The 13457-nt window shown below is 39.5% G+C and overlaps 1 protein-coding gene across 11 annotated transcripts in view; it reads right to left on the bottom strand.

Moving 5' to 3' along the window:
• The window catches only part of NCKAP5 (NCK associated protein 5), a 1051318-nt gene that overhangs the window by 174964 nt on the left and 862897 nt on the right, over positions 1-13457 (bottom strand). For all 11 annotated transcript variants that reach the window (XR_011074154.1, XR_011074153.1, XM_068545242.1 and 8 more), the window contains 2 exons: positions 11324-11362; positions 3046-3165 (listed from right to left, as the gene is read on the bottom strand). Coding sequence is in view for 9 of the 11 variants with exons in the window: in XM_068545242.1 (XP_068401343.1) it covers positions 3046-3165; positions 11324-11362 (159 nt within the window). In the remaining 2 variants the exon portion in view is untranslated. The remainder of the gene's footprint in view (positions 1-3045; positions 3166-11323; positions 11363-13457) is intronic.

Below are 13457 nucleotides of genomic sequence, written 5' to 3'. Positions count from 1 at the left end.
GCATCACATTTCATCAGTTTATAAAGTAGTTAAAAATTGCATAATCACCGTGACAAGTACTAGTCACATGAACATACTGAGTTACAAACATAACTCATTCATGGTGGAAATTCAACTCAACTGGTAAGAGAATTAAGTACTCTTAGTAGAGAGTTTCAACTAGTTGTCAATGTTTGGTAAATTGAGAGTGTAATCTAATATACTTTATAAGAGGAAATGGTGAGCATTGGTTAATCTGGCCAGTGAGTTCAAATAAGGTTAGTTATAGACTCCGGTTCTGTTAAGAATGTTACTTTTAGATTTTATTTGCTATACTGGTTTCTTAATCCATTAGAATTTAGCTCAAATTATTGATTTTAATATGGAGGCCCTTATTAATCTGATTTGTTTCCACCCATAGTCCCAGAGATGCTTTTCTGGAAACTGGAATCAACAGAGAAGTTTACGGCCATTCTTAAGATTTTAAATTTCAGGTTAGGCTTCTTTTCTTTCCCATCATGGACTGGTCCCCTTTGTAAGTTCCCCAGAATCTGTCAACGAATCCTTAGAACTATCCCTTTTTGTTCCTCCTATATCAGAATTTGCTAAAGAATATCCATGTAACCTCTTATTCTCTGTTTTTGAGGGACAAATAATTAGCTATTTCCTATAAATTATTTTCTTTTCTCCTACTTACAATGTATCTACTAAAATCACAATGTGTTCAACAATCTTCTTTCTGTATTTCTCTTCAGGTGGCTACTTAGATTGTAGAGAATCATCAGGCTGTATTCAGCAGATGACAACTAACGCAGTTTTTTAAGATACACAGAAACCTACTTAGAAATGTTCTGTACTGAATCTCCAGTTCATGGGCAGAAGCTGTAACATCTCTCATCCTCGGGACCAGGTACACTGGTGGGTTTGCTGTGCTCACCAGACACACCCTCAAACAAACTGGGCTGGACCAGCATGGCTGCATAGCTCCAAAGCCTCCACACGAGACAGGAGACATTCAGAAGAAGAGGTAGGGGTATAAACCTCTCTTAGGTGTATGTCAAATAACTCCCCAACTTGCAGAATGAATCTGGGTCATTTATTCATTATTCCATTCAACAAATAATTACGGAGCTTCCACAGGTGCAAAGCAAGCTCAAACTGCTTTTACTTTAAGCCAGTGTTCCATGATATGTATTCGTGCCACCAGAAAATAAAAAGATCACAGGTCATATAATGAACAGACCACCTGAAAAGCCAGCAACTTTGTCTATGACTGTGAGCCCTTAGATGTTAGAGGGCAGGCATCATCCTTGCTATTATTCTACCACACAGAACTACTATCAGCCCATCTTTTACAAATTCCGTTTAAATTAGAATGGCTCCTGGAAGTGAGGTCTATTTGGGGAGAAACAGTGTGTTGGCTGAAGACACCCAAGGAGTAAACACTGAGTTCTATTGTTAGCGCAAACACCATCCCCTGCCAGTTGGACATGTATTTAAGAGATTTGTGTCAGCCAATGAAGAAGCTTAAATATCTATGGCACATGTGTTTACTGTGGAAATGAACCATCATGATTCACACACAGGGACTGCAGATCCTTAAAAATTGTTCCAGAAAAGCCTCAAGTTAAAACACGTAAAATGGAAAAATTCATGAACATGCAATAGCTGTCAAAAGCAATTACAATATTGGATCTTGATTATAAGAGAGCAAATGAGATACAACTTTTAACAGATGCAAGATTCTCTCTGACCAACATTTATCGTGGCCAGGATCAGGAAACAGAATAGAGATAGATGATTTTTTTCCCCACACAATTTATGAGTCATAAATTATGAATTATGAGCTAATAGATAAAGCAGAGAGAAAATTAATTTAAGAGATGAGATCTATTTTACAATTCAGAGAGCTCTTTCCTTTTCATCGGGGGCGGGGGGGGGGGGGACTACATTTTGATGTGTGGTTTTACCAAACATCTTTCTTTCTCTGAAATGAACTGCAATTTCTCATGATTTCCCTGAGGAATCAGGGAAAGATGTTTGTGCCAGAGTTCAGAGGGTAAATTAGCAACACTGTCTCAACCATCTGGAAGAGTGCTGAACTTTCTACCATGATGGAAATGTTCTATACAAACACTGTCTAATATGGTAGCTGCCGGCCATGTGTGGCTTTTCAACACTTGAAATCTGACTAGTTTGACATAGAAACTTAATTTAAATTAATGTTTAATTTCAATAGCACCACATGGCTAGCGGCTACAGTGGTGACAGGCTAGTCTAGAGGGTATCTCTGTCTTTCCCCTTTCCTTTAGTCAATCAGACCAGGCAGCTGGGGGTTATCCTTTGCAAACTTGGAGCTTGTTTGAGCAAATATGCACATTAATAGCATTTAAAAAAATAGGAAACAGCGAAGATCAGCCTCCTAGACCCCTTTGCCAATCCATGTGTCTCCCTGCAGTCAGATGTATTTTCTAGTGCTTTCTTGGGGGCAGCTTCAAAATGATTCAGATGGTTTGCCTTTCCACGTCTTTCCCTGTTATGAAGGCAACTGAGTTTGGTGAGAATGCTTAGACCAAGAGAACCTGTAAAATACTGAGGCGGAGTGGAGGAAGTATTAGGTTGTGAGGAGGCAGTCTGCATAGAGAGAGAGACGAAAGCACAACAAACCCCAGCTGTAGTTTTGCTTACAGAGAGTTTGAAATAAAGAAATGTACTTCGGCATCACATAAAACTCTGCCTTGCTTATCATGGAGTGCAAGACTACTAATACTTGTCCCCAAAGCAATCAATTATTTGCTGACTCCATTCCCCGGTTTCACTTGATACCTCTGATTGTTTCCTTTTACCTGTTTATTATTTGTTGATGCATTTCTTTATCAAAATTAGATTTAAAGAGTCAGACGTTTAAGAGACATTCAATTTTAATGACACCCCTTGAGAGGGGAGAGAATGGAGGTTCTGATGCAATATGTCTTGCCCATGGAGATAGTGGTACCTTTTGAACTTAACTCACTTCTCGTCAATAGCATTTCAGTAGCAAAGTTTGTCTTGCACAGAAACACATACCTGGAGGAGCAGATCAGAAGTTGGTCTGACTCGCTGTTGGAAAAGGATGCTTAGCGTTCGATTCTGTTGTTCCAAATCAAACACTCTTGTTTTCAACTTCACACATTCCTCCCTTAGATCCTGCAACAAACACATGGAAAGAAAAAAAAGTCTATTACCGTAAGACACTTTTGCATATTATCACTATATTTCATCTGATATTTCAGGCACATTAGTAAAAAATAGTATTTTAAGCCTTCAAGCCCCCCAGAAATAGATCACACACAATGTTTTCTTCCACAGCCCACTGTCGGATAGAATTATTATGTTCAGGGAAGACCTACTTAAAAAAAAAAAAAGCACCTTGAAATCAGAAATGCATTAATCTAGCATGCTATTTTTGAACATGGTAAATCTCAGCAATGTAAAGTCAATTTAAGTTTCCACCTATATATTTGGCTTTTTCACTGTCTTCATAAAAGCAATCATAAAGCACAAACCACAGGACAATGTTTTTACAGTGAACAGAGATTTGATCGACGAAAGAAACTATCACTTTTGATGGAAGCTTCCTCTGTCGTTTGTGGAAACGAGTTGAAATTCTCAATGCGGCTGCTAACTGAGTCAGTGGTGCATTTAGACGGAGTGAAGCAACTGTGAAGTGAAGGCTTATAAGGCCACTTGAAACTTGCCCATCCTCTGAACTAGTGGATTTCCGTATCTTTTGGGGTGTTCTGGTCTTAGTGTTGGGGAAGAAGTAGAAGAACCGTACCTCGGCACTCCCTTAGAGCAGCTCTTTTGAATAGTTCAAACACCAAGGAGAGCTCTTGCCCAGCTTTCATGAGGGGAGCTGATACGCGGGAGCTTTAGGATGCTCTAGAATCCCACCCAGGAGCTGCCTTCCAAGTTAACTTGTGATAAAGACAGTACTTACACTGACATGTCTACACCCTCTTTGGTGGGGTTCAAGGAACACCAGGTAGAATAAAGCCCCAAGGCAAGGTTCTTCAAAAGCTGACCCTTTTCTACATTTCAAACTTTATCTTACACTATTTCCTGATTTGAAAAAAAAAAAAAAGGTTTCTGCTCTTACCATGCTCTTACCCTGTTCTTTAACAAGGGTCTGCCTGTTCTCGAAAGCGCCGGGCATTCTGCCTCCTTCCCCCTCCCCGACCTCCCTTTTGCTTCTCATCCACCTCCTCCTTCAAGTCTGGCTCTTCGGTTGACATCCAGTTCAAATTCTGTCTCCTCCCCGACGCCTTTATCTGGCATCCTCCACTTTTATCTGCTCCCTCTTCTGAACTCCAGTAAGCCCTCAATGCCTCTTCTACGACATTTAGCTAATGTGAGATACTGCTTTGTGCTGATCTGCTTTCACGCTCTGGACTTATCTTGTCAATTAGATGACACGTTCCTCAAAAGGCACGAGAAGATACTCACAGAAACACCAGCACAAGCATATTGTTCTGACATTTTTCCTTCACCACCTAGCACAGCACCCCCCAGAGTAGTAGGAGCTTGATAAAATTGTGTGATGATTTTGTTAAAGGGGTTGATGATGATGAGTTCTATTCTCTGGTGATGGTGTGATAAAGAGAGTTTTAAGTTTCTCAACACTGCTCGTGTGTCTGCCTATGTATGCTGAGGTGGGGCAGCTACAGGCCTCACTTAAGGCTCTGCAAGCAAGACAGGGTGCCAGCCCACAGCTCTGCTCCCCAGGACCTAAACAGCAGTCACAACGGTGAGTGGGCCTGCTCCACACATAACCTTGTGGCAACCTAAGTGTGCAGCTAGAGAGAGATCTAGCTTCCGAGGCTTTACCTGAGATACACCATCACTTCCAGGCTTATTCATTCTATTTACAGGAGGCAAAGAGACAGGCGAAGCTATAGCTCACTGCACAGCTTACACTCACCTCACCTTTTTAGCTAAATAAGGAAGCTTATGCATAGGATGTTTTCAACTGATCGCTGCCTACAAATGCAGAGCAGAGCAGAGCAAAGGAATGCCATGTCCAGACGAGGCACCAGGGCGCAAGCTGTAGGAGGGCAGCGGCTGTAAAAGCAGGGGCAGGGGGTGTGTGCACGCCTGAGCACGCATGCCATTTAGCAGAGGCTGTTTTGGGGGCCTAGGCACTGCTCAAATTAAAAGGCTAAATTTGCTGTCTTTATTTAGAATTCAACCTCTGTGTCTCGCTAATGCTGATTTTTGTTCTTAGCACGTATATAACACTCCCTGCTCCCAAACACTAATTGTTTTCACTACTGCTAATTAAGCAATTAATAAAACTTGACTGTGAGGTAAATAAATATTAATAGTACCTATTGGGTGGGAAAACACAATCATTCTCACTTGCAGGGGGAGGGATGGAAACAGAAGCATATGAGTGTGGATTTGCAAGGAGAAAGGAGACTTGTAAGGAATACCAGCAACAGTTTTTAGCAGCAAAACTGAGAATAACTTGAAAAGATTTCTTCAGATGGGTAAAAAAAAAAAAAAAAAAAAAAAAGAAAGAAAAAAAAATCAATATATTCTAAAGCAAGTTTTTGTACCAGTGCCCAAATTTCCATGGCCATTACTATTACTTAAGGCAGTAAAAGTTCATTAGCAGGAACGCACTTTATCGACCTTGAGAACCGTTCATCACTCGTGGCTCATCTAGATCAGCACAGAGCAGAGGGGGAAATGGAGGGCTTTAGGAATGTGACACTGCTCTTACAATCATCGACCAACGGAACTGAGCTGGACAGAAAATGTGTAGATATAAAAGAATATTCTGTGTTGTTTTAACATTCTTGTTTTCTTCACTCAAGCTGCGGATGGTAAGTGATGCCAGACAGTCCTCATCCCAAGAAACTGTAATCAAAGCCATGTGTGTGCCCACGTGCAGACACATAAACACAGCCAGACTGGATAGATGGAAAGAGAGAGAGGAAAACCACAATCTCCTTGACTACTAGGCAGAGAGTGTCAGCGGACTGTCTGTGCTTCCCCTGGGCTCACAATGAGAACCCACTAACATAAAGGCCCATATGACATTTTGAGGCTGGGTGAAAGAGCCACTCTTCTAATGCTGTCGATTACAGAGGTGAGAACTAGACTATGCCCCCCAGGTAAGGCATTAGAAACTAAAGAACTCTCCTGCTTAGAGGCCAGCCTCTGAGATCATGGCTCCCAACGGGGGCTGGACCATCTGCCCTCATCCACAACCTTTTTTTTTCTCTGCTCCCTAGTGTGTCTCAGGCCTCAAGGGGAGGACCCCTCTGAAAATATAAGCTTGTGTCTCTTGAAAGAAAAAAGGGGATGTGTTGTATAACGTTATCAGGAAGAAAAAATGCCAAAGAGTTGACTACATTTCATCTCATGTAAGCAAGTATAGTGGGTTCAAGGAAATAGCCCAACCTGCTTTCTTTGCAATCGGCATGCCACTCTCAATTGAAATAAAGTAAGGCATTACAGCTGGATGCGAGTGGAACATATACTGAGCAATGTGATGATACTGGTCTAAAAGGGCCCTGTGTATCTTAATGATCCCAAACCGTAACTTCCCCGGGGGATCCACACATTGTACTCCTGACAAGTTTCACCTGTGCTTGGGGCTGAAAGAGACTCTGGATTCACTGCTGTGTGGTAGCTGTGGAGTATGGTTTACTTTATGCATTTAGAGCGAAACCACTGCCAGCTCCAGGTTACAGGAAATTTAGGGAAATGCTGGTTGATTAGAAGCTCTCGATATATACACTGATATTACCACTGGAGTATTGTTGAAAACTATTTAAATCTGATTTTATCATGTAAAATGATATTATACTGGTATTCCTATTTCAGAGGCAGTGTGTATCATGGGAATACACTGGATTGGCAGTTAGGAGGCCTGGGCTCTGGTCCTCATTACCCACATGACCTTGAGGAAGTAACTTATTCTGGTTATGCCTCAGTTTCCTCACCTGCAAATGTAGCTTCTGCACAAAACCATGGCTTTCAAGACATGAGGCATGCCTCAGCTGCTTCATGAGATGGCTTGTCAAGGGCCACCTGAATCCTCCCCTTAAGCTTACCGGACACCACATCCACCAGCCTCTCCCAGCCACAACCCTTCTCAGTGTCTGTCACTGATATATCCCTATCTCTTCTAAGACTGCTAATACCTCTGTAAAAAGAAAAGCCATTACTGGAAAAGGCTGGTCACATCTCAGACCAACCGAGGACCTCAACATCAAATACTTAAAAAGGCAAGACAGGTAACATAATTGTATCGCTGAATCAGGCCACTTCTAATCAATAGGAAGTGGTGAGTCTCGTGGCAAACTGAATACTGCGAGCCTTCATCCAAAAGGCATTCGGATGAAAATATTCTTAATCTGGGTGATGGCTAAACAGTTTATGTCATTACAGTGAATTGAGCCTATTACCAAAGCTACTTGACAAGCTCAGGGTTAAATGTTCACTAAGGTCCCTGACAGTTGGGAAATTCTGGGGTCCAAAATAAGACTGATTCTGAGAAAGCTTGACTTGGAGAAAGCTCCAAATTTACAGTCACTTTTGACTCCACGCATGTCAGATCCTGGATGTCCTTGCTAGCGAGGACTGGCGATGCTTCCAGAAGTTTTAAGAAATCTACTGGCTTCCTTGCGCTTTTGTTTTATTTCCTGCAATCGGATGTAACTAATCATTGGGTTTCAACCCACCTGTTGATTTTTATAGCATCTCTTCTGCTTGCTGAACTACAGCGGGGATAAACAATAAGGGATTGAATGGGATTGTGGAGGCCGAATGGTACAAAGGGTAAGGGCATGGAGTGGAATGCAATAACCCTAGGTTAACATACGGGCTTTGGCACTTCTAGCAATTGGAACTATGGGAAATTTATTTTCGTAGTCCTACCTCACAAGATGGCAGTGAAAACAAAACCATTCAGTGCATTTAAAATGCTGGACATGGGGTCTGACTCCTTGGAAGTGCTAAGTAAATATAAACAGACTCTCTTCAAGGAAACCAGATCCTACCCACACCATTGCTACACAAGTGGACACAGATGGTCTGATCACACCTCCTACAAGGGAAATATGCAGGAGTTGGGAGTTCTTTTAGCTTCAAGCTACAAAATTGTGTTCTGCTGCTATCTGGTTGGCTGTATTGCTAGATTCCACCATACAAGGGCCTTAATCCATGTTGGCAAATTAAAAAACACCATGAATATTTGGTGATTCTAAAGAACATGAAGGTAAGGCTGAGGTTGTTGATATGCTGGAAAATAACTCCAGGGAAAAATGCTTTTCTTCCAAGTTTGGTGTTAGTGGCAAAAAAGAAAAAAAAAAAAAAGAAGAACCTAGGAGAGTAACATTTTCAGTGAGTGTAACTGTCTTAATGAAGATAAAATATATTTCAGACAAAAATGTGAGTCTAGCTCAGGTTATTGATTTCACTTGCACTTCTAGACTTGGACCTATGATTTGGAGGCATAAGTGGAAGTGAGCTGGGTTTAATATTGTCATTTTAGCGTTATTGATCTAAAGGAGGGACAGTCCCCTCTCTTAAGAGAACTCGCAGATTTTTGAGATAAATTGAATTACTTGACTAGGACATGATATATACATTTAACAGAAGCTGCTAAATTTATGGAAATAATTTTTTTTCTAACAGTATTTGGAAAGGAAATACACTCTGTGACTTCAAGATGCTTATCAGAGCCAATTCCTGGTATGCCAGAAAAATACCTTTTTGGTTGCCCAGGGAGGAGGATGTGAAGTCACGGCAGATTTGCCTTTGTGTCATAACAAATGATACAGTCCAAAACTGTATGGTTATGACTATAATTTCACCTCAAGGATTTTATGTGTGTGTGTGACTTGGATAAATCACTCAAGATTTCTGTTTTTTACTCTGTGCCAGCTAACATCCCTCTTTAGAATTAGGTTTCTCATCTGCTTTTGGGGTACATTTTATTTCCTATATTGTGCTCTTAATTAAAAAGAAATTTTTGTCTTTTTGTAGCAATTCTACAGTCTCTAGAAAAACTGGGAAGTGCATGTTTCTGCAGAACATGATTCTTTTGGAATCTCTGAAAGCCCAGGCATCTTTGCCTGCTTCGCAGTATCCCTGAGGTATGCTATCTCACAGTAGCACATCTTTTTGTGTCTTACTGCTTAACTGTACCAAGGCAGATTTATCTGTTTACTAGTTACTACTTGAATTTGTGTAGCTATTTTTTGTGGCTGACCTGAAAGGTCCCATTTTCCTTTATATTGTACCAGACAGCTTTCTTGTCTCTTTCCTGAGGCACCATTAAAAGAGACAGGCATGAGAAGTCTTTCAACAGTTACACACAGAGCTGCAACAGTGCCCCTTCATTCCTTAGGTTTGTAATTAAATGAGTGTCGAGTTTCCAACAGGAGGAAAGCAGTTGAGAAATTAAAGCCTTTGAAAAAGAAAAGGCATTCAAATGCGTTGTGACAGAAATCATGAGTTGCCCTTCAACATCTGTTTCGACCCTTCTTCTACAATAAGGTGACAATCAATTTTCAGCTGGGCACATACCCAGAAAAAAGATGCCACTGTCAGCTTCCTTAGGTGTGGATGTGTGATTAAGTTCTGTTCATGGAGATGTAAGTAGGGAGGTGTGAAAACTTTTGGAAGTTTCTCTTAAAAGACAGCTGGTGTGTGTCTTTTAGCCTCTTCATTTTCTTTGGCTTTCATTTCTTCCTGATGGCTGAAATGTGGATGTGATCACTGGAGCTAGAGCAGCCATTTTGGACAATGAGGTAACCCTGGAAATGAAGGCCACATCCTGCAGAATAATAAGATGGAAGCCAGGATGCCAGGGACCATATCAACTTTTTGGAGCAGAGTCATCATACCAGTCATGTACTGCCCACCTGTAGATTTAGATCTGAGAAATAAATAACTGATTTGATTTTATTTTATCTGATTTAAGCCACCATTATTTTGGATCTCTGTTACTCACAATGGAACCTAATTCTAACCTAACAAATGTGCTCAAATCTCTCTATTTATGTAATGTTAATGTCAAATCTGAACCAGTTATAAAATCATTTGTAGCAGGAAGCATGATATTTTGACAGAAGGAGTTGGGGGAGAGAATCTAGCAAAAATATTATTCTAATGCCTCTATAGTATACATTTAAAATAATATTTATTTAAGTACCTTTATGAGAAGTAGTCAACCCCTAATAAAATTGTTTTCAATTAAAAAAAATCAAAATGTCATAAATGATTTTGCTCTCCTTAGCCACATCCTCCTGAACATGCCACATGATCTAAGATTTTCTTTTAAAGAGGAAATCTATCTCACAGAGAGGTAACTCAGAATAAAAAAATTTGAAGGAATCAGAATTTAGCCTCTCAGACACATCATGGAAGGAGACATGAAAGGTTCAGTAAAATTCACCAAACCTGCCAAATTTGGGCAACTACCTGCATTTACCCACTCTGCCCCAATAACATGATCTGAAGGCAGAATAAGAAGATGACAAAGGAGAAGGTATAGAAATTTCATGCTGAGAAATCACCATTTGTTGTTTTCCCTAACTTTATGAAGAGTAATTGACAAATATAATTGTATATATTTAAACTGTAAAACATGATAATGTGACATACATTACATGGTAGAATGATTACCAAGATCAAAATTATTAACACAATCCATCACCTCACATAGTTAATTCTCTTTTTTTATTTTGTGATAAGAAGGCTTAAGATCTACTCTGAGCAACTTTCAAGTATATAATACCACCATTTGTTTTATCTTTACCACAAACCTGTTCCTGGGGGAACACCTCTATATGTTCCCTTTTATAGGATGACCACAGCAATTCTGGGAGGTAGACATTGTTATCCCTATTTTACGGAAGAGGAATTAAGGTCCAGAGAAGTTAAATAAACTTCCTAACCTCAAAGATCTCTTGCTGAATTTTAGGCCTCTGTTAATGCTGCGCATCACAGGCTATTCATTTTATAGGAGTCAGAGGAATCCATCAACTTATTTAATGTTTGCGTTTACTAAATAAAAATGATAGGTTTGCTACTCATCTGGGTAGGCCCATGGAAATCTTTCATCTTCAAAAGGCTTTCTATTACTTTCCCAAGAGTTTAAATTTTATGAATCTATTGGTCATTGATGTTACTGCATATGCCATCTAAAATGCACACAATTTTAACCTAAGTGAATAAATAGAAAAGTATTACAGCTATCAATCACAGTTTCTGTTAGTTTGACAATGTGAGTTCCAATCTATTCACATAAGTACTTTGAAAATAATAAAGCCAGAAAGTGACCTACCTTTTGAGTGAGCAGAGCTTGCACAACTTGGTTGGCTACCTTTAAAAAATAAAGAAAAGAGTTGCCGTTTATAATAATGAGACTTTATATGCATGGACTCTAATTTATCAATAAGTTTCCCACAGCTTACTATAGCTAATTAGCTCCTCATTTTCCTCTTTCCTCTAGCTCCAGAGGACCTGATTCTTTTCATAATAAGCCTTTCCTTCTAGGTAATACTTCGCTTTTTCCAAAGTTGACCTTGTTGCTAATTAAGATGGTTAGGTTGGAAAGATCATTCATACCTTGACTCTCACATTTCCATATTTGGAAAAGTAATATCCTTTCATATGTAAAGTACTTTAAGAAGGCTAACAAATGATACAGTGTAAAACATGATCCTAACTATCTGTATACAGTTTCTACACTGCTGATTTACAATGTCCTTTGCCTCTCCTTCCTATTCTTTTGCTGTGTGACTATTTACTGCTTAAAATTACTTGCAATAGGGGTAGGTGGAATGGTGGAGAATAGGGACAACTCATTCTTTCCTATATGCTCTGGTTTCCTTCTCCACATTTTCTTTTACGCCATCTTCTTGTCATTGTTACCTGTGATAGAGTCTGATAGTTGTTTACTCTATCCCCCATTTGCCCCTTCCTCCTAAGTCACAAACCCTGATTTTTTGGCTGGACACGTCCAAATACATTTCCCTGACTCCCCTGTCACTGTGTGACAAACTTCTGGCCAATGAGTTATTAGCAGTCTATTTTCTTGGACTTATAGGCAGTTTCTTATAAAAATGGGGCTCATCCTTCTTTCTTTTCCTAGCTGGGATATGAAAGTGATGGCTGGAGCTTCAGCAGCCACCTTGACAATGGAAGTCACATATTAAGTATTTTGGGGCAGAAAAATAGGATGAGCCTGGTCCTGATGATGCATGGAGCTGCACTGTCTATCTCTGAACTGGTATATGAGAGAGAAATAAAATAGGCACTGTTATGTTGAGTTTCTTCTAATATACAACCAAATATAATTGTCACTAATATATTACTAGAACCCTAATTTTCTTCAGGTATCAGGCAGCTTGTGACAGTAGGAGAAGCTAGGTCCCTCTCAGCCCAAGGAGGTGAATCTTGATTAATCTAAACCAGTGCTGGTTATTCCAGTCCCTTTCAGCGACTGGCTTAGGAGTGGGCATGTGACACAATTCCAGTTAACGGCCATGTGAAAAACCAATAACATGTCCATGATATTTCAAGAATCTGCCATTTTCTCCAGATAACCATTCATCATTTCTACATGTATTTATACTAAGATTTCTTTTTCACCTGCAGGTTTCAAAACACTTCACAAAGAGTCACTAAACTTCACCACAACCTTGAAATTATGTACCCATATGGCTAATATTGATAAATTTACGGTAGATAGGTGAATTACGTGGAATTTTTTAGTCAATACATACATAAACTATAAACATTTAGTGTGATAACTGAAACTGACAGCATTAAAGACCGAGTCAGGATATTTAAATATCTTAAATATAAGGTATTTCTGTTCATTCATTTATTCGATATAAATTTGCAGAGTATCTATGATTGGGATGTGTTCTTTCATTTCAAAGAGAACATAGCTGGTAGGAGGTTGGCAAGAACACAATTATAAGTGTGATAATCGTGTAATCATGTAATCATATTGGCAATTCTCACATTCAACCGAAGGCTGAGGACCACACTTTTATCTTCTCTTTCTCTTGATAACAAATGTATTTTTGATGAGGCTAAACTGTGTGTGCTCATTTCTCTGTCTAGTATAGGGGAACAGATTATGGTAAAAATGTTTTCATGGGGCTTAATTGTTTCTTAACTCAATATTGACAAAATAGCATATCCTTAATGACAGTGGGCCACCAGTAAGCCTCACTGAAAATTAAAATACAGGCTGCAATCAACTTGTGGTTAGCAGACGTTTACACCACAAGCAGTAAATGACTAGAATCAGATTACCTATAATTGGTTCATTGAACTGTATGCCCAAGAAGGATTCTTTTCCCTATCAGAATCCTTTTCAAATTTATATTGTTGACATTAAGTAAAAAAGAAAGGCCTTTCATTGAAACTAACTACAGTTTTGAAGAAAAAGTATTCTTAGGTAT

The sequence above is a fragment of the Eschrichtius robustus genome, chromosome 5, assembly GCF_028021215.1.
Source record: "Eschrichtius robustus isolate mEscRob2 chromosome 5, mEscRob2.pri, whole genome shotgun sequence".
Classification (NCBI taxonomy): domain Eukaryota; kingdom Metazoa; phylum Chordata; class Mammalia; order Artiodactyla; family Eschrichtiidae; genus Eschrichtius; species Eschrichtius robustus.
The sequence above is the reverse complement of the archived record's forward strand: the minus strand, read 5'-3'. Positions and strand labels throughout refer to the sequence as shown.